Genomic DNA, 26,602 nt, shown 5'->3' with positions numbered 1-26,602 from the left:
AGGGGTGGCTGAAGGTGTTGGCGTGAAGTTGGGTGGGCTTGTCTGAGAGGAAGGCCTTGGGGGGGCGGGGTGAGGGTTTGGAAGGAGATGATGCACATGCCGTGCGCGGGAAGGTCAGGCCCTGAGTATTTGCGCGTGTGTCAGGTTCTGTGTGTTTGAAATGGGAGAAACAAGTTCTAATTCACGGGTGTGACTGGACCCCGGTCAGGTCAGAGGGGCTGGGGAAAGGTGACCCAGGCATCTGGCCACGTGATAGGGTTTAAGAAAACGTCTCACGTGTGGTGGCTTGTCTGTCTACAGGAGGACCTCGAAGCCCTCATAGCCCACTTCCAGGCTCTCGATGCCAGAAAGACTCGGATCGTGGAGACACCCTGCTCCCCGCCTTCTCCAAGGTAAGCAGCATGGACTCTCCAGTGTAGCTTCCGACCTGAAGTTTTCTGGTATAGATTGGAAAACTGCTTGAAGTAGACACCGTGTTTTCATAAGTAGCCGGGCACTTGGGACATTTTCGTCATGAAAACCCGCCAGATCAGCTCCCACAAAACATTTCTTTCAGTTCCACTTAGGAAGAATGGGAGTGAGGCAACTCAGCTTCATTGTCGTGTAGAAACACGGCGACGAGGTCCCCCGGCACAGCTGCTCTCCTGGTCAGGGAGGTTGTGTGGGTTTGGTCGCTCGCCACCTGGTGACAGTCTGTGGGCAGTCCGTGAGCTTCTCCTTGCTTCTTAGGTTTCTAAAGGCCCATCACGGTGCGAAACTTAAAATCATGATAGCTTTTTGCTGTGTTCGTTCATAATGCTTTCAAATTCTCATGTGAAAAGTGGGACCATTAAATGTAAACTGTCTGTTAGCCATTTTAGGTGGGTTTGTAGTTTATGTGAGGAGCTCCAGCATCTTTTGTAGGATTTGAGACTCTGTGGAAGGAGCAGGCTGTGGGGTTTCTTTTGTTTTTTAAAAAATTAATTAATTAATTTTTGGCTGCATTGGGTCTTCGTTGCTATGTGCAGGCTTTCTCTAGTTGCAGCGAGCGGAGGCTACTCTTCATTGCAGTGCACAGTCCTCTCATTAAAGTGGCTTCTCTTGTTGCGGAACACAGGCTCTAGGCACGTGGGCTCCAGTAGTTGCGGCTCGCGGGCTCAGTAGTTGTGGCTCGCGGGCTCTAGAGTGCAGGCTCAGTAGTTGTGGCACATGTTGCTCCGTAGCATGTGGGATCTTCCCGGACTAGGTCTCGAACCCGTGTCCCCTGCATTGGCAGGTGGATTCTTAACCACTGCGCCACCAGGGAAGCCCCAGGCTGTGGTTTTCACTGGCTTCTTGCTCCTTTCTTCCCGTCCCCTTGGCTCCGGAATGCCAGTTGTTCTCTAATTTGATCCAGGGATTCAGGCTCAATAGTTCTTACACCTGCTCCTGGCAGAGCAGAGGCCGGTCATGGAGTGCATCAAGCTAGGAGCCCAGGGAGGCTGAGTGACCCTGATAAGGAGATGCCATGTCCTTCGGAGAAGGGGAAATGCCTTAACGGCACGAGCATCCGGAGCTGTCTTGTTTAGTTGAGAAACGATTTGCTTTGTTTCTCTCAGGCCTGAGTGGAGGCCTTGGTCTAGCACGTCAGGAAGGGAGGTGGTAAGAGTGCCCCCCTCTGCTCCAGTGGGTGCAGGGCACGGCTCCGGATCCCACGGCTTCGCCCCCGGCGTGCGATCGTTACCTGTTCAGGGTCGGGAGCAGTGTGCTTACCCCTGAGCAGACACAAGCGGCTTTGCAGCCGCTCCCAAAGTTGCAGATCCTTCTTGTTCTTCGGCTCATAAATTCCGTTAGGAATCTGCTGTGATTTTCCTTGTATTTATCGTGTTATCGTTGAGGCCAAGCATAAGAGTCACACATGGTAGGTGGACGTTTTCATCTGAATTGTTGAAGCAGATAAATCCATGAGACCTTTGAGGCTTTATCTGTACAGCACCCCTGAGGGAATTCACTTTGAATGTGGGTTGACTTCTTTTGGATGACATTTTTCCTAAAGTATGCTGCCCAAAAAGCCAGGTGTAATGTCACAATATGATGTGAGACGTTGGCAGTTCCATGGGTCAGCTGGGAAGCTTCCTGGCAGAAGGGAGCAGTTGGAGCTGAGATCTACTGGGATGCAGACCTTTTGGTGGTAACCTTAGTACCTTCTCGCCTCCACCTCTCTATCGCATTACGGGAAAAAACCCAGGAAAATCACCAAGTTTAAGTGTGTACGTCCCCACGTCTTGGCTCAGAGGTAATTTAATGGGGACATGAGGATGAGGTGCTCGGTTGTACCGGAGCCCAGGGCGTACTATCTTGCCTTGAGGGTTTGACTACAGAGTTTCTCAGCCTATAGAATGTCTCTGTCTACAATAAATCCCCAGGAGAAAAAGTTTTCAGATTTCCCAGACTTCCTTGACCTTGAAACCCTTTTCCCTTTGAGAAGCGTCCTGTGGGATTAATGTGGTGGAGGGCATCTTGGGGAATGCCGCTCTGAGGGCTTCTGCAAGAAGGGTATTTTCCCTCTCAGTCACCGTGCCCTTCATTACTTCTGCTGCAATGGTCAGGACCTACTTATAATTCCCTTATGGCTATTCTCTTGTCCTCGTGTGTGAAGTAAGTAGAAAAGTATTTGCGTTTTCTAGATGGAAGGGATCTGGGATGTATATTGAAATGCTTCAATACTGGACCTCTTAGAACAGTTTAGATTGTGATTTAAGAGGATGGACCTTTAAAACAGGACAGTTCTGGAAAATTGGCACATAAATAGGAGCCCCTAGACTTCCCACTGCTGATGATTTTCAGCCAAACGCTGTGTGAGTAGCCCCTGCCCTCCTAGGAGACTGAGCCTGGGTGTTAGTGTCTTGAAGGTGAGGCTGCTTCTAAGGACGGTGCCTCAGCTTCTGTCCTCAGTGCCAGGCTCCTCTGTCACAGAAGTTTAGGACGGGCATGTCCCTGGTGGCGAAGCCCTCTGATGGAAAGGAGAATGGCTCTCAGTTTGGGCGTCAAGTGGTTTGATTTTGTGTTGAGCTGCTGCTTGTGTCTCTTGCAGGTTAAATGCCTCACTCTCCGCTCATCCTGAGAAAGATGAATTAATCCTTTTTGGTGGTGAATATTTCAATGGCCAAAAAGTTAAGTATATATTTTCTTCTTTCCCTCCACGTTTTCATGGGTCTCATTTAGAGGAAACGTCATTTTAAGCTGATGTCAGATATTCATGGTCCTTTAACTCCCCTCTTGTGTGTCCACATGTCAGAACTGGCCTGGGCCTTGGTCCTTGACAAGGCACCAGGGTCCTTTAGGGACCTTTAGGGTCACGCCTCTTACCGCCTGCATGAGATGGGCCAGCACCCTGCTGTTCTTCCTCATGATGGGTTTCCAAAGGTGTTTGAATAGGGAAAGTGCTGATAAATTGCAGAGCAATTGATAAATTGTACAACCTGTAATTTTTATTTTTGAGCAGACCAGAAAGCCGTGTGTTTCAGAGCTATAGATGAAACAGTTCCAAAATCCTGAGTTCGCCTTCCCTGCATGGCGGTCCAGAGATGGTCTTTGTCATTGTGTCATCATCCTGAAGGGTCTGGGGACCAGCCTTAGAAAACACGTTTCCTGGGGAGAGCTAGTGATTGAGATCCTACCTTCCATTTGCTGTCGCTTGTGTGGAAGCAGCATTCGTGACACTAAATTTCCTCTTCCTTTCTGCAGACTTTTTTCTATAATGAACTCTACATCTACAACATCAGGAAAGACGCCTGGACTAAAGTTGAAATCCCCAACCCACCTCCGAGGCGTTGTGCTCACCAGGTACGTGTCCGTATGGCCATCAGCCTCCCCTCCTCTCTCGCTGGGGCTCTGACTCGGGGTTCCATGACAGACCTTTAGAGCTGGTGATGGCGGGCAGCCTGGTGTGGAGAGGCTGGACCTTGCACCTGGTCCTCACTCTCCAACTTGGACTTGCTTCTGAGCTGCTTCACACTCAGACTTCACCTGTGAGGCTGGGAGAGGAACTCCTGCTCCTCCAGGTGGTGTGAAGCTAGGTGAAAACACCTACGTGGTGCCTGGCGTGTAGCAGTCAGGAAAATGGTCCTGTATTTGAGTGAGAGAGGCTCCCACAGGCCCAAGATCTGGTGACCAGAGAGATGAAGACAAAAAGACAGAGTGAAAGGTGTCAGCGGTTACTGAAAGTAGCTATTGCAGAGTGAAATGAGTCGTGCCCAGGGACGCTGAGGGAGCAGCGCCAAGTCGGCGTGCTTTCAGCTCGTTTCTGCTCACCGCAGCGAGCGCTGTCAGAGCCGATGACTTACAGGGAAGGGGCCCTGGTTTCATGGTTCCACCTTCGTATGCTCCGCGAGGGCGGGCATTGGTCTGTCTTGTTCATCATTGTACCTGGGACAGTGTTGGGGCTCAAAAGATAATGTGAAAGAGTGATGCCTCTCCAGGGTCAGCCTACCGCGGCATGACTGAAACGTCCCTCCACAGTGTGTGCGTCTCCTTTTTCTAATCCTGCGCTCAGAGTAACCTCCCGATTGAAATGGGGTCTGTGAGGGGGAGCCGAATGCCTGAACTGCATAGACGTCTCGTGCATAGCCGGGCTTGCAGGCATTTGGACTGGTTCATCTTCTGGAAGAGAGGCATGCACTGCTTTCTGGTTTAAAAACTAGACCTTAGAAAGGCTGGGTTTTAATTAATAAATGGATCTTGGTAAGTTCTAGTCCATTCACCGGAGCCCTCTCCAGTTCTGAGAATGCACCCACCCCAGGCCTCCAGGCTAAGCACTTAGTCCTGTCCTGTCCCATCCCGGCCCATCCTGGCGGGGAGCAGTCCCCTCTCAACGCCTCTCCAGTTCCTGGGCCCCAGGAACGCAGGCTGAGGTGCTTCTTTGGTGTTTGTTTTCTTATCCGTTCTAATCAGTTATTAACTCTGTCCTTGAAGAATTAGTGTCATAAGTCTTTGAGATTTTTAAGTCAGTTACTTTGGCAGGCTCTGATTTGTATGTACATCTTGGGAGTACTTTATGAGTCTGAGGGTTAATGTTATCCCTGTAGATAAGGTTGGCTTGCTGTTTACTCTGTGAATTTCACAACAAATCAGAGCTCTGGGAAACAGAAAATTGGTTATAAAGTCTTTTGCCTAAAGGTCATTACAGTTCAAATTCCACTACGTTAAATTCTGAGGCATAAAAATTCCCTCATGGGACTTCCCTGGTGGTCCAGTGGTTAAGACTCCATGCTCCCAACGCAGGGGGCCCGGGTTTGATCCCTGGTTAGGGAACTAAATCCCAGGTGCTGCAACTAAGACCCGGTGCCGCCAAATAAATAAATAAATAAATATTTTAAAAAGTTTTTTCCTCATTATGGACTAGTTTAATGAATGTGATGATAGAAGCCACGTTCTTTAATCAATTAGGGGCAAAATGAGTAGAAGGAGAAAGCTTATACGTGGACCCTTCATTCTGTCTTTTCTCTCTAGATTTTTGGGGGATTATTTTATTTTGTTCACTCATTCATTCATTCATTTAGCTGTGCTGTGTGGCTTGTGGGATTTTAGTTCCCCAACCAGGGATCGAACCCATGCTCCCTGCATTGGGAGCGTGGAGTCTTAACCCGGGACTTCCCTGGCGGTCCAGTGGTTAAGTTATTTTAGCGTGTAATTTGAGGGTTCATTGGCCTTTTCTAAAATGAATACAGCCAGTGAGAGAAGGGAAGGGGTCACGAGGCCCACTGAAGGTGTGCCTGACGACGACCTGTCAGGCCTCACCTGTCAGGCCTTGGCTGGTGCTCCCCTCCCGGCACCCTCCCCTGGGGAGAATGTTCAGACACTCGTGCCTGGACGGGCTGACGGGACTGTTGAGAATGGAGGGGTGGGGGAGTGGGAGGTGCGGGCGCAGACGGAGTTCACGTTTTGTTACTCGCCTGATGGTTTGTTTCTCCCCAAGCAATAACTAACTAAACTCACTTGAAACAAGATGCATTCTCTCATGCAGTAGAACAAAAGGTTCCATATGGTTAAAAAAATGTCACCTGTGTTCTCGTCAGCCTTTGTGCGAGCCTGAGCAGTAAGGAGTTTACGGAGAAGAGGTAATGTTTACAAAATGCTTGTTCCTGAGTGAGCAGATTGCGCGGACAGTGCCCACATGAGCTGCAGGAAGTGTTTTCCTCCAGCTCAGTCACAGCTTCATTGCCGTCCATCCGAGAAGGTGTTGCAGACTTGTTCCCTGGGAAATTCTGAGCATCTTTAACATGCAAGGCGCTCTTCTAGGGCTGCAATACGGCGACAGAAAAGACACATTTGCCATTCTTGGTGATGTCCCATATTTTGTGTTTTCTTTGGTCCTGATGGCCTGGCACGTTTTTAGGACTTGGCTTTCACAAAGCTGACGTGTGTGGCTGATGTCAGAATCCATTCACAGAATCTGTATGTTGTTTGGACTCCATCGTGCCTTTTTTTTCACCCTTGGAGGGAGAGTCGTGAACTTAAGGTTTTCTAGACATGATTTTATTCCAGTTAAGACAACAATACAGAAACCCAAACACCTGGGAAGCATACAGCCTCGTGGGACAAGGAGCAAAGTAGATGCTGGCTAGGACAGCCCTGCCTTGTATGGGGAGCAGTGCCGTCCTACTGTGGTCACTGGGCAGTGCTTTGCCTCTGTTAGATCCAGGGAATGTTGGTTGTTTACATGTTTATTTATTATGTTCATGTTTTCTTCTAAGTCTTTGGACATATTTATAACTTTTCAAGTCCTTGTCTGCTGATTCTCTAGTCTGTGTCATTTCTGGGTCTCTTTGTATTGACTAACCTTGTTGATATGGGTCACATTTTTCTGCTGGAGCTGTGTGGTTAGGTGATAGACTTTGTGAATGCAAAAGCAGATCTTAGGGGAGCCTGGGCAAGCCCCAAAGCTGAGATACATCCCTGAACACCAGAGCAGTTCTTGTCTTCTTATTCACAACATTCCCACTGGAGTCTCCATACTCCTTCTCTGTCAGGTTGTCATTGTTCTGATGCCTTCTGCAGTTTCAGCCTGGCCCACAAGGAGACAGCATCCTCAGTCTGTGTCACGCTAGTAAAGTGGGTGGTGTTTGGGTTGCCCAGACCCCTCCTGCCATGAGCATGACGCCATTCAGTGAAGTGCCGCTGGAGTGTTGACTGTCTGCGTTTGTTTTCGTTCATCAACAGGTGATGAGTTTCGTTCTGGTAGGTGGCTCAGCCTCGTGCAGATCACCGTGAGCCTTTGGAGGCTTTCTCTAAGCATGGTAGCTCCATGGCGTGGCCTTTCTGGGGTCTCTAGTGAACGCCCTGGGTATTTGGTGACACCTTTCACTCTGGTTGGAAGCTGTCTGTCTCCGAGCCCCCTGTGAGCTCAGGTCGTTTCCAGGTTTTCAGCCTCGCAGTGATGGTGCCCGGCCTCCGGCAGTCTCAGTCTGCACACGTGCAGCTTAGTGTTTATGGGCTCCAGGGGAGCCCACCCAGACTTCAGGGTGCTCGGCCCTGCAAATTCCAGCTGCCTCAGCATCCTGGAACTCTGGCTTCTGTTTCCTCAGCTCAGCAGGACCACGAGGGTGCGAAACTGCCTGCGGGGTCAGAGGGCTGACCTTGCTCGTTTACCGTCTCTCAGGATCACGGTCCTGCACGTCGTGTTGTCTGGCTGTCGTGCTTCATAGGTTTTGTCCAGTTTCCTCCTTGTTTACAGTGGGAGGGCTGGCATGGTGCTGATTGCTGAGCCTGGTCAGAAGTGGAAGTTTTATGCCTGTCTCTTTATAGTTTTCATCTTCTCTTGAGTAGTATGTTAGCTCTTTCTTGGTGTTTATGGTCTTTGAGGAGGAGGTTAATACAGAGCCCTCAGATCACCGGCCATCAGTCCACCTTCGTGTCGTCCCCCGAGTTCTGCCTGTGATGGGACGTGGGAGACACACTCTGGTCACAGTCTGTTTTCTTGCCTGGAGTTTGACTTCATTTTTTAAGAGTGGCTCTGAAGGGCTTCCCTGGTGGCGCAGTGGTTGGGAATCTGCCTGCTAATGCAGGGGACACGGGTTCGCGCCCTGGTCTGGGAAGATCCCACATGCCACGGAGCAAGTAGGCCCGTGAGCCACAACTACTGAGCCTGCGCGTCTGGAGCCTGTGCTCCGCAACAAAAGAGGCCACAATAGTGAGAGGCCCGCGCACCGCGATGAAGAGTAGCCCCCGCTTGCCGCAACTACAGGAAGCCCTAGCACAGAAACGAAGACCCAACATAGTAATCAATCAATCAATAAATAAATCTTAAAAAAAAAAAAAAAAGAGTGGCTCTGAAAACTGCTTATGTAAGTAATAAATATTCATTGTGAAAAAAAAATGAAAATAATGAAAGCAGAGTAAGTCCATTGTCCATTCTTCCAGAACTCCTAATTTATATTTTCTGCATCTTTTCTCTGCATCTGTGATTCATAGTTCTATGCATCTGTATTTCATATTAGTTGGACTATATACATGCATACATGTGTATACGTGTGTGTGCACATATATACATGTGTATATGTATGTATACATACATATATTCTCCCTGTACTGTTCTTCCCAGTTAATGCATTATTTGTGGTATTATTCTGGGACATTCAGTAGCTTCTATAATAATAATATTTCAAAACTATATTGTATTGCGTAGCGTGAAAGTACTACCTAAACTTCATTAAGCTCAAAAAAATGTGTTAGGTTTGGGCCTGAGCTAATCCTCATGTCTGGTTTAAAGATTTGAAGTGATCAGTTTCTTTCTTTATAATTACTGGGGTTTTAGAGTCCTAGGAAGCTGGCTTGTCTCTTGATAGGTCAGTCCTGAGAGGATGCACAAGACTGAGTGAAAATGGTGGGGGGGGGGGCACATCACCCTAAGTGTGTCACCAGGACCCTCCAGTTAGTCCAGGGCAGGAGCTGCATCGGTGATGGAGCCGCAGTTCTGCAGCATTAAGCTTAATTAAGAGAAGGACCGCGCTGCAGTGCAAGCCCCAGGGTGCTCGGAGGGTGCCCGGGGGCGGGCCTCCTGGGAACCACCGTCTGACCACTCAGTGTGTGCTTGTCCGTGGCGGTTTGCGAGGGCAGGAGGCATTCACACAGGCTGCTTTGGAGCACCTGGCGTCCAGCTGCCCCCGACCCAGTTCCCCTGCCCCGGCCACACTGTGCCTGCTGCCGTCGGCACTGCTTGTGAGCCCCTGGCCAGATGGCCCCTCAACAGGTTCCCGTCCCGCACCCGCTTGGTGTGAAGGACGGGCCCAGTTGCCTCCTTCGCTGTCTGGGCCCAGGGCTGGTGACTCTCAGGGCGGGCTGGCCCACCAGTGGCTTGTGTGGCTCTGTCAGCCCGGGCGGTCCCGCCTGGTTCCCACGTGGCCTGTGAGCCCTGGGCCTTCAGCAGAACCACAGAGGGGCAGGCCACGAGAAGGACCTGATGGGGCAGGCATTTGAAGACGAGGTCAGGGCTTGGCACTGGGTGGTCTGGGGGAGGGGCTCCGGTTTTACCTGAGAGCTGTATGGCTGTGCCCTGACCTGTCGCCATTCTCTCAACAGGCTGTGGTGGTGCCCCAGGGCGGCGGACAGCTGTGGATCTTTGGCGGGGAGTTTGCCTCTCCCGATGGAGAGCAGTTCTACCACTACAGGGACCTCTGGGTCCTGCATTTGGCCACCAAGACGTGGGAGCAAGTCAGGTAAGGTGAGGAGCATGACCCCTGGGCCCGCTCCTCTCCCGTGCCAGCGTCTGGGGTTCACGGTGGTGGGATCGGCTCTTGTAGGATAATTCCAGGGCTCCAAGGAGCGTGGTTGCCCGCCTGGGAGACCAGCCTGGCTGGTAACCAAAGTGAGGGAAGAGCTTCCCCTTCGCAGAGTGGCCCGGCCCGGTGCCGGCTGCCTGACATCTGGCTTCGTGGAAGGCGTTGCCAGGGTCTCTGGGACCAGCGCCGCATCCGGGCTCATTTTCCTGGTCCTCCCTCCCCTCGTCAGCGTCAACGATGATCATGTTTTGCTGCAGTTCTCCTGTCTGTTTATCGCCCCAGAGGAGGCTCTGGGTTTCAGCTTGCTGCCAGTGGAGTGCCGTGTCACTGAGACGAAGTATCTGGCTAGGTCTGCTTGACATAGGAATAGTGGAGCTTTTAAGAGGAAGGACAGGGGAGGCTTTACGTCACTGTTCAATAAACCAGGCTCGGCCATCGTTGATGCTCGATTCCAGCTTCTGTCGGTGACGTTGACCTGTGGTTGTCACCTTCACCCCTGCAGTCTCCCTGGGCAGAGCCACACGCCTGACTCTGTAGAGAGACGGACGGTGTGTCTGCGTATAAATTATGTACAAGAAGAAGCCTAGTAGCACGACGGATTGAAAGTGGAGTCAGTGGCTTTGCCCTCGTGGGGTGCACGCGCGGCTCTGGGGCACTGGCTTTGTACTGTTAAAGCAGCCGCCAGGCTCCCCGCCTCAGCGGAGCGGAATTCGGGGGGGTTCAGGACTGCTGTCAGGTCCCGGGACTTGCATCCGAGGGAGGTCCCTGGAGGGTGTGCTCCGTGGTCCCCTGAGGGGCCTTTTAGGAGCCCGTGAATACCCGGCTGTCGGCCTGCTCAGGTCGGCTTCCAGCCTGGAGCGTTAGACTCGGTGTAAAGAGCTGACCATGAGGGTGATGGGAAGGTGCTCAGACATTCCCAAGCTCGCCAAGCTGCCGGGGAAGCTCTGGAGAGCAATCCTCGTAAAGCTGGACCCAGGGTGAGCCTTGGCGTGCTCTCCCGAGCGCCGCTTGCATCTCCTTCTCTTGCTTGCTTTGGGAAACGCATGGCAACTAAGAACTTTTCACATTAAAAATTGATTTTGTTGTGTATATATTGAGACCTAGTCATTTTCTTTTCTTTTTTTTTTTTTAAATTAATTAATTAATTTATTTTTGGCTGTGTTGGGTCTTCGTTTCCGTGAGAGGGCTTTCTCTAGTTGCGGCAAGCGGGGACCACTCTTCATCGCGGTGCGCGGGCCTCTCACTATCGCGGCCTCTCTTGTTGCGGAGCACAGGCTCCAGACGCGCAGGCTCAGTAGTTGTGGCTCACGGGCCCAGTTGCTCTGCGGCATGTGGGATCTTCCCAGACCAGGGCTCGAACCCGTGTCCCCTGCATTGGCAGGCAGATTCTCAACCACTGCGCCACCAGGGAAGCCCGAGACCTAGTCATTTTCATTTTCCCCTTAATTTAAAGAGTGTTCAGGCCCAGAGCATGTACCCTTTTTTGTCTTTCTTGCTTTGCTTCAGTTATTCTTTTCAAAATCCAGTTGTTATTTCTTTGTTCACTTCTGGTGAATTGGTTCTTGATGTTTTCGTTGCATGTTTGTCAGCTTTGGTAGCTTTTGCCTGTAATGTATGGGTGAGGGCTGGTGAATGGCTCCGTGAGGAAGCAGCACCCGTGGGGCCTGGTGTTGATGGTGGCGGCATGTTGTGGGGTGTCCCGCAGTGGCCTGCTGGGCTGTGTTGTGGCGCGTGCTTTCTCGTGGCCTTCAGATCTTTCCGGTTCCGTGACAGGTGTTGCAGGTGTTCGCTCCGAGGAAGCAGGGAGGCACTAGTGACATGCAGTCACTGCCCTTTGCAGAGCTCGCCTCGCCTGCTGTCCCTAGCCCCGCCTCATTGCGCGCCTTGAGCTGTGTCCCGGCGTTATGGGCCTGGTTACGCTTGCTCGGCATTCGAGGCCTCTGTCCGAAGTCAGAAGTTGTTCCTGGTGAGCAGGTCTCGCATTACTTTTTTGCTGATTGTAATTAAAGTGGGAGAATTCCCAAAGGTATACTGGGGGACCTACTAAATGCTAATGTGAAGGTGCAGAGGCAGAACTGAGCTGCCTTTCTCAGCCCCCCTGCTCTAGCCTGGATAGAGTGGTGTGGCAGGGAAAGGGTTAGGCGCTTTACTTTTTGTCTTTTTTGTCTACAGCGTCTTTTTTTGAGCCGACCTCCTGGGCCATCATCTCTGGTTCTCGGTGGGGGATGGGCAGCCAGGCGGAGCTGCGCTGAGCTGCTCTCTTCAGCGGCCAGGGTGCGGCGGTGCGTTTCACCAGAGCCCGCGGTCCCTGCGGGGCTGAAGGTCGGGGGGCGGAGGGCCTGCCCCTGGCTTCTCCTCTTACTCTGTCTGCCGGGAGATTTTAATCGACCGGCTGAATTTCTGTGTCTCTGCTGCTCAGCCCGGTTCAGTTACCGCTGCTTCACGTGCCTACGGTTCCCAGATGCGTTGTGTTTGAGGCTGGCTCTGCTTTTAAGGCCCCTGGTGGGATGCAAGAAATCAGAAGCGGTGTGCGAGAGATACTGTGTGGTGACGACCTCCGTTCCCCTTTGTCCTCGTGGGCGCTGGGCTCGGTGCCTGGGCGTGCGCACAGCCGCAGCCCTTCCCCCGCCCTGCCCCAGCGTGTTCTGTGAGACCAGCGAGGAAGGTGTGCCCTGTGTGGCCCGTTCCTTGCTGTTACAGTGTCTGCAGCCACCGTGTGTAGGGAGCAAGCACGTCTCAGGGAAGGCTCCGTAAGTGAGTCACACACCGGAAGCCACGAGAGGGTGACTGTCTGACCATGGGGAATGTTAAGGTTTTTGTCAGGAATGATGCCACCAGGAAAGTGTGGGAGTGGTGACAGGTTTACAGTGTGAAGCGAGCTCATGTTCAGAATAGAGACTTTGTGTAGAGTAGCGAGCAGCAAGCGGCAGCCACGAGTGGCTCACACGGAAGGTCGGACTGTCAGGCGGCGAGGGCTGGGCAAGCAGGGGTCCCTCCCGCTGGCTGAAGTGTTGGCTGGCAGCACCCGTCGTTCCAGCATCCTGTTGCTTGTGCCTGCCCCTCGACCCCATCTTCACTTTTAGGAATATACTCTAAAGAAATGTTCCCTCTCATTTTGTACAAAAAAGCTTGTACAAAAATATGTGTACAAAAAGCTAAGATGCAGAGCAACATGTGCCTGAGTGTGTGTGCATGCACGTGTGCCTGCAGACTGGGCCACAGGGCCGGTGCAGGCACACATGCGTGCACACACACAGTCCAGAAGGGTCTGGATGTTTCCGGGTTTTCTTCTGATTCCTTGATCTTCTCTTCCCACCTATTCTAGTATCGCTCCACTTTAATCGCTATAGCTCTGTGGTTTATTTGGACAGCAGGAAGGTTTTTCTCATTTACTTAAAAAATTTGTCATGCACTCATTTTTTTTTTTTTAATTAAAAAATTTTTTTTATATTTGGTTGCATTGGGTCTTTGTTGCTGCGTACGAGCTTTCTCTAGTTGTGGCGAGCGGGGGCTACTCTTCGTTGAGGTGCGCGGGCTGCTCATTTCGGTGGCTTCTCTTGTGGAGCACGGGCTCTAGGTGCGCGGGCTTCAGTAGTTGTGGTGCGCAGCCTCAGTCGTTGTGGCTTGCGGGCTCAGTACTTGTGGCTCGCGGACTCTAGAGTGCAGGCTCAGTAGTTGTGGTGCACGGGCTTAGTTGCTCCACGGCATGTGGGATCTTCCCGGACCAGGGCTGGAAGCTGTGTCCCCTGCATTTGCAGGCAGGTTCTTAACCACTGTGCCACCAGGGAAGCCCCACTCATTTTTTTCATAAGAGCTTCAGAATGTTCAAGTTTTGTTTTATAAACATTCCAATGGGATTTCGATTGGATTGCAGTTTGTAGATTTCACCTAGGGAGAATTGACAGCTGTCTAATCCTTAGCCTTCCCAGTCGGGAACATTTCACTTCTCTTAGGAATCCCAATTAGGTTTATTTTTTTATCCTTCAGTAACGTTTAAACCGGCCCAGAGGTAGAGTTTCAAAGTCAGAGGGCGTGTGTTCCTGGAGCCTTGTCCCCGGGTCTGACTTTCTCCCCAGGCAGTGTGGGCACAGCTGTCTGCGGCGCACAGGTGTCTTGGTGGGGGCAGTTCTTACTTGTCCGCAGGGCCCGCCCTCGCTTCACAGTCTAGCACACACTGCCGCGGGGTGGCTGCCCCGTGTGCACTTTGGAGCGGGCGCCGTAAAGCACTTACGAGGCTTCACGGCAGGAGCGGCGGTGGAGTGGCTGGGAGGCTTGTCAGCCTGGGGAGATGGCTCAGAGCTGACAGGATGCCTCTCTGGGTGATTCTTGGACTTTCGTGCGCCGATCAGCGCCTAGGGAGCTCTGAAAATGCATGTTCCTGCCCTCATCCCCCCAAACATCAAGTCTGATTCAGAGCCGCTTTAAAACGGGGCTCAGGAATCTGCATTTGACAGTAACCCCTCCCCACCCCCCTTAGTGACCTTGATCCAGGCGGCCCTGGATCACAGCTGGAGGCCTCGCCTACTGGCGTGTCTCATGCTTATTTTGAGCCCATTCACTAATGTGAAAACAAACGTTGGCTGCGTTTTCAGAAGTAAGAGAACTCATGTAAAATGCCTCTTAGATCCTTAACAATGAAAAGCAGTGTGGGTATTGCTTTTGTAATTTACTACTTATTCCAAAATGAAAGCGTCACCCCACTGTTGTTTGGCAGGGCTGTGCAGGCTTAATTGACGAGGCCCGGCGTAGCCACGGAAGCAGGCAGACTAATTACTGAAGTCAGTCTATCGATCCTGGGGGCTGGGTTACAGCATGTGGGGTTTTGCCTTGGAGCTGCTGCCGCTGGGAACTGGGCTTGGTTATTAATAGGCTGACGCAATGGCTGCTGTTGGGAGAGGGTGACTGCTGGCAGGTTCTCCTCTGTAATTTTTTCTTACTGACCTAAAAGAAAAGGGAAGGCGCTTCAGCCAAAATGAAGGCTGATTTTGCTATTTCTGGGGAAGGTCACTGAGTCTGGGGGAATCCACACAGTGTGAGCTCAAATCATGGGAAAAGTGCAGCAAGAGGTCATTGTGAACCGAATTTATTCGGCCTCCAGGACTTGGCCCCGCACTCTGCATTCTTTTTGCCATGCTGCACGGCTTACGGGATCTTAGTTCCCTGGCCAGGGATTGAACCCTCGCCCTCGGCAGTGAGAGCGCCGAGTCCTAACCAGGGAATTCTCTGCATTCATTTTTTAGGAAACATTTTTCACTCCCATGGGGGTAGTTTTACATTTGGGGAGACTGAGACCGAGAAAAGGTTACATAACAGTAAAGGCCAGCAGAGGCAGAGTTAAATCAGTATCTGGTATATGTAGTCCCTTTGTTGGCTTTTAAGCAAGTTTTTCTCGTGGGAGGGCAGGGTGATTGATTCCCAGGCATCCGCTTTGTCTTTCATTTTTGCCCTTCTTGTGTTTCTGTAGCACGTTTACAATGAGCAGACCCTTAGGAGTCTTTATTGTCTTCCTTTATGCACGTTCTCCATTCTTGCAGCATTTAATTGACATTATAACAGTTGGAAAATGAAAAGTTCGTAGGAAAAGTTCGTAGCGTTACTAACGTCAAGAAGACCAAAGCTTCAATGTCAGCACAGCCTCCTGATTTACGTTGGACGAGTATGACCAACTTTAACAGATGTTTTGAGATTCCCTTCAGTGTCTGTCTTCGGTGGGAGGTGCCTGCACAACTGACCTGATTTAAAAAAAAAAAACGGCCTGATTTGGTAACACAGATTCTGTCTACTAATCGTGTTTTTATTTTTGTACTATACACAGCCTCTCTCCCCGTCCCCCGCTGCATCTCCTCCAGGAGGTCGGGGAGGAGAGTGGGCTATGTCTAAGTGTATGTGCACCTGTGTGAATCTGAGGGCAGTTCGACACCAAAGGCAGGACTCAGCATTTGCCCACCTGCTCAGTCTCTCACAGCGCGGACTCCACTGTGGTAGGTTTATCATTATGTAAACACTCCACAAATGGTTTCATTACTAATAGTAATAGTTAAAGTAAAAGAAGGACACAGTTTGATAGGCTGCCTGGATTCTAGAGACTGCTACTAGTTATTCTGTGCAATGTGAGTAAATACTTACTAAGCTCCAAATTTGTTGTTTAGTGGTACTTGGAAAAGTGGGGCTGAATTCTGAAGGCGGCCTGTTTGATGAAGGGGGAGATGCTCTTGCCTGCGTTTCCTGCTCTGGCCACATCGGAACCATTCTTGGAGGAGGGCCCTTTCCTTTCCTGAGGATGGGCCACTAGACTAAGTTCCCCGTCAGGTCGGCCTGTGTGGCCTTGATTGTGAGAGAAATTTTTCCTTTGCTCAGTAAATATCTCGGGAACAGCATGGTACTATGGTGTATCTTTTGTAAGGTGTAAACTTTCAGATAACTCAGGGAAGCATTTGCATACTGAGTGCTTAACACTCTGTTTGTACCCGAAGCCCATGGCGCTATCGTCGCGTGTGCATCTTCTGTAAACGTCACCGCAGCCGCTGGCTGGAAGGGGCCTGGGGGATGCTGAGTGGCGGTGTGCCCTGCCGCAGCTCACATGTGCTGGAAGCACTCGCTCCCACGAAAGTACACGTGTATTTTTGCGCTGCTTATAGAGCTGGCTGAGTAGGGCATGTTAATTTTTTAAGACTCCATATTTAGGAGTGACGGCAGTTGAAAAGTGCCTGTTGGAGATTCAAATATAAACGGGCTTTTTTGGGTGGCTTTATTTTCTAAAGGGGTATATGGAGTCTTTTTATAGAAAAAATTTCCCTTTTCGGTTACAAAACACAGTGGTACTTGGCTGCTGCCACAGAAAGTTGATTGAGTCCTTGATGCCTGGCTCACCGAAGGACAGAACACCCATCAGATTTGTGGCCAGAGGCTGCAGGAGGCCCTAACCTGGCCGTCTCGGCTCTGGGGAGTCATCTAGAGATGACTTGGCTCGCTGGTGCTGCTTCCATAGGTCACTGGGCCATTACATTCACGGTTACTGGAGTAACATTGGGAGCGTTTTGGGCTCTCCTGTGTACCTTTTTTGAAGTAGCATGGGAAGCAAACCTATTAGTTTTTGAAAAGATAACCTGTTTCCCAGGTTGTACTTGTAAAGTATTGTAACAGACAGTTTCTCAGAAGGGGGGTTTGTTTCTTGCCCAGCACGGTGGTGTTCTTCTCACTCACCTTCTCTGTTGTGCAGCTGTACACTGTGGCTTGTGTCCTAGGCACCCAGCCCCGGGACATGGAAAAGCCGTGCCAGCCGCTTCAGCCTGTGGAGTGGGGCCGGCTCCGAGGAGAGCGCTGCTCTCACCGTGCAGAGCGCACAGGCAGGGTCAGGGCCCCGTGACGGCGTGACCTGCGGCGGTGGTGTCGTGGCCTGGCGCAGACCCTCCTTCGGAACCTCGTCCGTCTGGGATTTTTATCATGATTTTGGAAAAGAAAACATGCTTACTAGATTTGTGGGTGATAAACAGCTAGGAAAGGACTTCCCGGTGGCACAGTGGTTAAGAATCCACCTGCCAATGCAGGGGACATGGGTTCGATCCCTGGTCTGGGAAGATCCCACATGCTGTGGAGCAGCTAAGCCCATGCGCCACAACTACTGAAGCCCGTGCACCTAGAGCCCGTGCTCTGCAATAAGAGAAGCCACTGCAATGAGAAGCATGTGTACCGCAAGGAAGAGTAGCCCCCGCTCACTGCAACTAGAGAAAGCCTGCACGCAGCAATGAAGACCCAAGGCAGCCAAAAAAAAAAAAAAAAAAAAATTAAAAATAAATAAATAAAAAAAACTAGGAAGAAAAGCAAATAAATTGGTTGGCAATTCAGCATCCAAAATTATCTTTGTGGACCAAATCTAGCAAGATGAAATTGAAGTGGGATAAGTTTTCCTTGTAGGTTGCATATAAATGTAGCATTTAAAGAAGCTGCCCTTGCTAGTAGAAGAGAAGTATTTAGTAAGTTGAAATGCCGGTAGTCATCTGCATATGGTGAGGCTACTCCAAGACTGATGCTTAAAGATCAGATTAGCAGGATATAGTCTTCAGGAATATGGAACTGGTAATTTTTGGTTGACTTTCCATGGATGAGTACCATGGTTGGTTTGAATGACACATATTAAAAGGGAAGTTAATAAGCTGAGGGCATTAGGAGAGAGAGACTAGGATGATCAAGCATTTCAAGAAAGGTGAGAAGAATGGAATTTGTTCTAGGTTGGAGTAAGGGAAGGTCCTGGAGGTCCTCATAGCAGTATGTGATGAAATGTTCATCTCAGATTTGCTAGTGGGGAGATGCTGGGTTGGGCAGCTCAAGCTTCTCTTTCGTTTTGAGAGTCTTTGTGTTGTATTTTTTTTAGGGCACCTGGTTTGCGGGAAAGCTTTGTGGAAATAAATGGAGAATAATGCCTTGTATAGAGAAGTGCTGGACTGGGCAGCTCAGGTTGTAACCATCTTTTGCAGCCTTGACTTAGTGGTTGGATTGTATAGGTGGGAGAGCCAGATTGAGATAGCACCAGTGCAAAACAAGGTGGGCAGAGGTACCTGGTGAGTGTGCCCGGGTGACCACGTCAGCTCTTTTTACATCAGGTTGTTTCCTTACTGTTGAGTTTTAAGAGTTGTTTGTGTGTTTTGGATAATAGTCCTTTATCAGATGTGTTTTTTGCAAATATTTTCTCCCAGACTGTGACTTTTAATTCTCTTGATACTATCTTCTGCAGAGCAGAAGTTTTAAATTTATAAGTCCAGCTTATCTATCAGTTACTTTACATGTAGGCCTGTGATCCATTTTGAGTATTTTTTGCGAAAGGTCTGTGTTCAGGTTCATTCTTTTGCGTGTGGATGTTCAGTGGTTCCGACACCATTTGTTGAAGAGACTGTCTTTGCTCCATTGTATCGCCTTTCCTCTTTTGTCAGAGATCAGTTGACTATATTTATGGAACTCTATTTCTGGGCTGTCTATTCTCTTCCATTGATCTACCTGTTTACTCTTTCACCAACACCACACTGTCATGATTACTGTAGCTTTATAGTAAGTCTTGAAGTCAGGTAACATCAGTCCTCCAACTTTGTTCTTCTCCTTCAATATCGTGTTGACTATTCTGTGTCTTTTGGCTTTCCATATAAACTTTAGAATTAGTGTGTTGATATCAATGAAATAATTTACTGGGATTTTGATTGGGACTGTTGAATCTATAGATCAAGTTGGGAAGTACTGACACCTTGACAATAATGAGTCTTCTTATCCATGAACGCGGACTGTCCCTCCATTTACTTAGTTCTTCTTTGATTTTCTTCATCAGAATTTTGCAGTTTTCCCCATAAAGATTTTATATATATTTTGTTAGGTTCATACCTAAGTATTTCATGTTGTAGTGCTAATGTAAACAATACTGCTTTTAATTTCAAATTTCACTTGTTCATTGTTGGTTTATAGGAAAGCAGTTGACTTTTGCATATTAACTTTGTTGCCTACAACCTTGCTATAAATGCTTACTAATTCCAGAAGTTTTCCTGTCAGTTCTTAAGGATTTTCCACATAGATGATCATGTCATTTGTGAACAAAGAAGTTTTTATCTTTCTTCCCAACATGTATACGTTTTATTTCCATTTCTTGCCTTGTTGCATTAGCAAGAACTTTCAGTACGAAGTTGAAAAGGAGTGGTGAGAGAGAATATCCTTACCATGTATCTGCTGTTAGTGGGAAAGCCTCAAGTTTCTCATCATTAAGTATGACTTTAGCTGTAGTTCTTTTGTAGGTCTTTATCAAATTGGAAAAGTTCCCCTTCATTCCAAGTTTACTGAGAGTTTTTATCATGAATGGGTATTGGGTTTTGTCAAATGCTTTTTTTCAACTGTTGATATGATCATGTGATGTTTCTTTTTTAGTCTGTCAAATGTGGTGGATTATATTGATTTTCAAACCTTGAACCAACCTTGCATACCCGGGATAAATTCCACATGGTCATAGTGTATACTTCTTTTTATATTTTTTGGATTCAATTTGCTAATATTTTGTCGAGGATTTTTACATTTATGTTCACAAGAGATATTGGCCTGTAGTTTTCTTATAATGTCTTTGTCTGGTTTTGTCAGTAGAGTAATGCTGGATAGAGGATAGAAGCTATCCTCAGAGAGATTGTAGAGGATTAGTATAATTTCTTCCTTAAATGTTTGGTAGATTTCACCAGTGAACCCATCTGGGCCTCGTGGCTTTCTGTTTTGGAAGGTTATTAATTATTGATTACTTTTACTTAATAGATATAGGTCTATTCAGATTGTTTATTTCTTGTGTGGATTTTGACACACAATTGTTTCAAGGAAGTCCATTTCATGTAGGTCCATTTCATATAGGCTATCAAATTTGTGGGCATAGAATTGTTCACAGTATTCCTTTATTTTCATTTTAATTTCCACGTGATCTGTAGTGATGTCCCTGCTTTCATTTCTTTTTTTATAAATTTATTTATTTATTTATTTATGGCTGCGTTGGGTCTTTGGTTTTTTTTTTTTAATTTTTTAAATTTATTTATTTTTTGGCTGTGTTGGGTCTTCATTGTTGTGCGCGGGCTTTCTCTAGTTGCGGCAAGCGGCCGTGTGTGGGCTTCTCATTGTGGTGGCTTCTCTTGTTGTGGAACATGGGCTCTAGGCACGTGGGCTTCAGTAGTTGTGGCTTGCGGGCTCTAGAGCACAGGCTCAGTAGTTGTGGCGCATGGACTTAGTTGCTCCGTGGCATGTGGAATCTTCCCAGACCAAGGCTCGAACCCGTGTCCCCTGCATGGGCAGGCGGATTCTTAACCACTGCGCCACCAGGGAAGCCCTCATTTTTGATATTAGTACTTTGTATCCTGGCTCTTTTTTTCTTAGCTTGGCTAGGGATTTATTGATTTTATCAGTCTGTTCAAAGAACCAGCTTTTCGTTTTGTTCATTTTTTCTCTATTCATTTCCTGTTTTCAATTTCATTAATTTCTGCTGTAATTCTTTTTTTTTCTTCTGCCTACTTTGGGTTTAATTTCCTCTTCTTTCTCTAGTTTCCTAAGGTGGAAACTTAGGTGACTGATTTTAGATCTTCTTATTGTGCGTTCAACCCTGTGAGTTTCCCTTTAAGCACTGCTTTCACTGCATCCCACAGATTTTGGTAAGTTGTCTTTTCATTTCCATCTGACTTAAAATATTTAAAAATTTCCCTTGATAATAATTCTTTGGCCCATGTGTTATTTAGAAGTGTGTTGTTTAATTTCTACCTTTTTTGGGATTTTCCAGTTATTTTTTTTTGTTACTGATTTGTAGTTTAATTCTTTCATGGTCTAAGAGTAGACATTATATGATTTCTATACTTTTAACGTTGTTACAATGTGTTTTATGGCCCCGAATGTGGTCTGACTTGGTGAGCGTTCTTTGTGAGCTTGAGAAAAATGTGTATTCTACTGTTGTTGGATGAAGTAGTCTGTAGATGTCAATTTTATCCACTTGATTGATGGTGTTGTTGAGTTCAACCATATCCTTACTGATTTCTGCTTGCTGTATCTTATCTGTCCATTTTTGAGAGGGAGGCATTGAATTCTCTAGCAATGATAATGGATTCATCTGTTTTTCCTTGCAATTCTGTTAGTTTTGCCTCATGTAATTTGACACTCTGTTGTTAGGTGCATACCTGTTAAAAATTGTTATGTATTCTTAGAGAATTGACTCCTTTATCATTATGTAATGCCCTTTTTATCCCTGACAACTTTCCTTGCTTTGAAGTCTGCCCCATCTGAAATTAATATAGCTACTGTTACTTTCCTTTGATTATTGTTAGCATGGTATATCTTTCTTCATTTCCTTTTTTTTTTTAAGATTTATTTACTTAAATTTATTTATTTTTGGCTGCATTGGGTCTTCATTGCTGTGTGCAGGCTTTCCCTAGTTGTGGCAAGTGGGGGTTGCTCAGTAGTTGTGGCTCGCGGGCTCTAGAGCGCAGGCTCAGCAGTTGTGACGCACGGGCTTAGTTGCTCCGTGGCATGTGGGATCTTCCCAGACCAGGGCTCGAACCCATGTCCCCTGCATTGGCAGGCGGATTCTTAACCACTGCGCCACCAGGGAAGCCCCCATTCCATTTACTTTTAATCCATATACGTCTTTATAGTTAAAGTGGGTTTCTTGTAGATAACATGTAATTGGGTCTTGTGTTTTGATCCACTCTGATAATCTCTGTGTTTTAATTGGTGCATTTACACCGCTGACATTCAAAGTGATTACTGATACAGTATCTACCATGTTTGTTATAGTTTTCCGTGTGTTGCCCTTGTTATTTGTTCTTGTTTTTATCCTCCACTCTTTTTTTTTTTTTTTGCCTTTTGTGGTTTTAATAGAGGATTTTATGATTCCATTTTCTCTCCTTTCTTAGCATATCAGTTATACTTCTTTTTTTACTTAAGTGGTTGCCCTATAGTTTGCAGTGTACATTTACAACTAATCCAAGTCCACTTTCAGATAACACTATACCACTTCACAGATGTTGTGAGTACCTTGTAAGAACAAGATAACCCTAATTTCTTTTTCCAATTCCTTGTATCATTGTGTCATTCATTTCACTTATATGTACACATATTTGAGTATATATACACACAGAAATATATATTCCTCAGAGGCGTATACATGTATACACACACACTCACGCACACAGGCCCGAAAGCAAACATAACCGAATACATTGTTGCTATTATTATTTTAAACAGCCTGTCCCCTGTTTGATCAGTTAAGTTTCTGACCTATATTGTTTTCCTTTTCTCTAAAGAACTTCCTTAAACATTTCTTGTAAGGCAGGTCTACTGGCAACAAATTCTCTCCATTTTTATTGGTCTCATAAAGGCTTTACTTCTCCCTCACTTTTGGTGGATACTTTCATAGAGCACAGAATTCTAGGTGACTGGGTTTTTTCTCTCAGCACTTCCAATATTTCTCCTCTCTCCCTGCTTGCATGGATTCTGGGGGGTAGGTGGATGTAATTGTTATATCTGTGTTCCTCTGTAGGTGAGGTGTTTTTTCCCTTGGTTTCTTTCAGGATACTTTCTTTATCTTTGATTTTCTATAATTTAAAAATGATATAGCAAGGTGTAGTTTTTGGCATTTATCCTGCTTGGCATCCTCTGAGCTTCCTGGGTTTGTAGTTTGGTGTCTGAATTTAATTTGGGGAAATTCTCAGTAAGTGTTATTTCAAATATTTCTTCTGTTCCTTGCTCTCTTCTCCTTCTGATAGTCCCATTACATGCACATTACACCTTGGGTAGTTGTCCCACAGTCCTTGGATATTCTGTGCTTTTTTTTTTCCCCAGTCTTTTTCTCCTTGCTTTTTGGTTTTCAAGGATTCTATTGAGATATCTTCTAGCTCAGAGATTCTTTCCTCAGCTGTGTCCAGTCTAACTACAAGCCCATCAAAGGCATTCTTCATTTCTGTCACTGTGGTTTTCATGTCTAGGCTTTCTTTTTGGTTCTTCCTTAGGACCCCCATCTCTGCTTACATTGCCCATCTGTCCTTGCATGCTGTCTGCTTTGTCCATTTGAGCCCTTAGCATATTAAACATTGTTGTTTCAAATTTCTGGTCTGAGAATTCCAGCTTTCCTGCCGTGTTTGGTTCTGACGCTTGTCTCTTCAAATTGTGTTTTTTGCTTTTTAGTATACCTTGTAATTTTTTCTCGATTGTGGGACATGATGTATCTGTGAAAGGAACTGCTGTAAATAGGTCGCTGGTGATGAGGAGGGAGGGGAAGCGGTCGCTAGTCCTTTGATTGGGTTTAGGTCTTCTAGTGACGCCTGTGCCTCTGCACCATGAACTTCTCCAGTGTTTCTCAGTTTTTTCCATCCCCTTAGGTGGGACAGGGTGGCTGGAGTGGGCTGGAGGTGGGTATTTCTCTTCCTCCAGGTCATTTTGGCTCTGATAATACGCAGCAGCTTAGGCTGTGGTTAACTAGTTTCCCTCGAGGGCCGGCCTTGTTAAGAACAGGGCTCTGATGTCCCTCAAAGTGGTTCCTTTTCCTCTCCCCCTGCCAGAAGCACGAGGGGGTTTTTCTCTGATATTTACTCTGGGACTCCGGTTGAGCCCCTGGAGGTAAACCTCACAATATTGTGGGTACCCTAGTGATGCGGTCCACCTGGAGTTTTCCACTCTCAGGGTTGTCTGCACTGAGCCTCCAGCTGAACTAGGGGTTTCTACCCTAGTTTCTACCGCAGCACTGGTTCCTCTTGGGGTCTCTGCTTGTGTGTGTGTCCCCCGCCCCGAGCACAACTCTTGTGTCACTGCCCATCTCTCCAGTCTGTGGGCAGCAGTGTTCCCTGTGTCCTCACCTCTCTCACAGATCAAGAACTGTGGATTTTTCAGTCTGTTTAGCTTTTTATAGGACAGAGTAGCAACTTCCAGGCTCCTTATATGCTGAACCAGAAGCTGGAAGTCCCTTTTCGTGGTTTTTTTTTTTATTGCTGTGTATTTTTATATCTGCTTTATTGAGATACAGTTACGTTCTATAAAATGTATACCTTTTATGTGTACAGTTAGATGAATTTCAGCAACTATATATACCTGTGTAGCCACCCCCATACCCAAGACAGAACGTTCCATCACCCTGGAATGTTCCTTTCTGCCCCTTTGCAGTCAGTTCCCTAACCTCGAGCCCCAGGTGGCTGCAGTCACCAGGGATTCATTTTGCCTTTTTATAATCTCATACACGTGGAATCACCCAGCCCGTGCTCCTCCGTCTCCCTTCTTCCCTTGTTCATGATGTATTTGAGACCGTCCACGTCGTGGTGTGTGTCAGTAGATGGCTCCTTTCTATGGCCGACACGTGTTCTGTCTGATGAACACACCACACCTTGTGTATCTGTTTACTCGGAGCACTTCCCACCGCTTCCAGCTTTGGACAGTCAGGAGTAAAGCTTCTGTGAACACGTGGAGGTGTTTGTGTGCACCTGTGTTCTCGTTTCTCTTGAGTAAATGTCTGGTGTCACGTTGCTGGGTTGTGTGCTGAGTGTGTGTGTGGCGGTTGTGAGAAGCTGTTGTCCCGTTTTCACCCTGCCCGCAGCAGAGAGGGGGCGGGGGAGCGGGCTCCAGTGCTTCCCGGCCTCACAGCTCTGGGTGCCGTCGCTTGTCTCAGGCCCCCCGCGGGGTGCAGGGAGGCGCTCACTTCTGGTATGAAACAGCTGGCATCTAATGACCTTGACCACATTTCATATTTGTGTTAGTCGTTTGTATGTCTATATATAATTTCTCTCTCTTTTGTGAATTTTGTTTTCATATCTTTTGTGAACTTTCTGTTCAGATCTTTTGCCTGTGTTTTTATTGGGTTGTTTATCTTACTGATAAGGTAGTAAGGATTCTTTATATATTCTGCATACAGGTCACTTGCAGATGTATATTTGCAAATACTTCTCCCAGTCCATCACTTGCCTTTTTATTTTTTAGTGGTTTGTTTTGAAGAGCTGAAGATTTTTATTTTGATGGAGTACAGTTTGTTAGCATCTATCTGTATCTACTCCAAGGTCATAGAGATTTTCTCATGTTCTATTCTAGAGTTTATAATAGTTAGTTATACTCAGGGTGGTTTTGGTAGCTTGTGGTCAAATTTGATGGTACCCAGTAAGTGCTTACAGAATAAATTGGTGTAAAAAGTGGTTCTTTTTTATTTTTAATTTAATTTTTCTTATATATTGGAGTATAGTTGATTTACAATGTTGTGTTAGTTTCAGGTGTCCAGCTAAGTGATTCAGTTATACATATACATATATCCATTCTTTTTCAGATTCTTTTCTTGTATAGGTTATTACAGAATATTGAGTAGAGTTCCCTGTGCTATACAGTAGGTCCTTGCTGATTTTCTATTTTACATATAGTAGTGTGTATATGTTAATTGCAATCTCCTAATTTATCCCTCCCCCCTCCACGTTTCCCCTTTGGTAACCATCAGTTATTTTTGAAGTCTGTGAGTCTGTGCTTTGTAGATAAGTTTATTTGTATTATTATTATATTTTTAGATTCCACATTTAAGTGATATGATATTTGTCCTTGTCTGACTGACTTCACTTAGTATGATAACCTGTAGGTCCATCCATGTTGCTGCAACTGGCATTATTTCATTCTTTTTTATGGCTGAGTAATATTCCATTGTATATATGTACCACATCTTCTTTATCCATTTCTCTGTCAATGGATTTTTAGGTGGCTTCCATGTCCTGGCTATTGTAAATAGAGCTTCAGTGAACACTGGGGTGCATGTGTCTTTTGAATTATTGTTTTCTCTGGATATATGCCCAGGAGTGGGATTGCTGGGTCATATGGTAGCTCTATTTTTAGTTTTTTAAGGAACTTCCATACTGTTCTCCATAGTGGCTGCACCATTTACATTCCCACCAACAGTGTAGGAGGGTTCCCTTTTCCCCACACCCTCTCCAGCATTCATTCTTTGTAGATATTTTGATGATGGCCATCTGGTAGGTGTGAGGTGATACCTCATTGTAGTTTTGATTTTCATTTCTCTAGTAATTAATGATATTGAGCATCTTTTCATGTGCTTTTTGGCCATCTGTATGTCTTCTTTCGAGAAATGTCTGTTTAGGTCTTCTGCCCATTTTTTGATTGGGTTGTTTGTTTTTTTTTTGATATTGAGCTGCATGAGCTGTTTATATATTTTGGAGATTAATCCATTGTCAGTCACTTCATTTGCAAATACTTTCTCCCATGCTGTCGGTTGTCTTTTTGTTTTTTATGGTTTCCTTTGCTGTGCAAAAGCTTTTAAGTTTCATTAGGTCCCATTTGTTTATTTTTGTTTTTATTTTCATTACTCTCTAGGAGGTGGATCCAAAAAAAATACTGCTGTGATT

General features: G+C 47.0%; 1 protein-coding gene across 2 annotated transcripts in view; it reads left to right on the top strand.

Moving 5' to 3' along the window:
- Positions 1-26,602, top strand: part of KLHDC4 (kelch domain containing 4) — a 57,381-nt gene that overhangs the window by 3,659 nt on the left and 27,120 nt on the right. Inside the window, exons 2-5 of one of the 2 annotated variants that reach the window (XM_059904900.1) lie at positions 301-392; positions 3,053-3,131; positions 3,706-3,804; positions 9,538-9,674. In XM_059904900.1, coding sequence (XP_059760883.1) covers positions 301-392; positions 3,053-3,131; positions 3,706-3,804; positions 9,538-9,674 — 407 coding nt within the window. Of the gene's footprint in view, positions 1-300; positions 393-3,052; positions 3,133-3,705; positions 3,805-9,537; positions 9,675-26,602 lie in introns of those variants that run through there. The other variant, XM_059904901.1, reaches the window with a different exon arrangement.

The sequence above is a fragment of the Balaenoptera ricei genome, chromosome 19 (assembly GCF_028023285.1).
Source record: "Balaenoptera ricei isolate mBalRic1 chromosome 19, mBalRic1.hap2, whole genome shotgun sequence".
NCBI lineage: Eukaryota > Metazoa > Chordata > Mammalia > Artiodactyla > Balaenopteridae > Balaenoptera > Balaenoptera ricei.
Note: the sequence above shows the minus strand (reverse complement) of the source record. Positions and strands in the feature narration are given on the sequence as shown.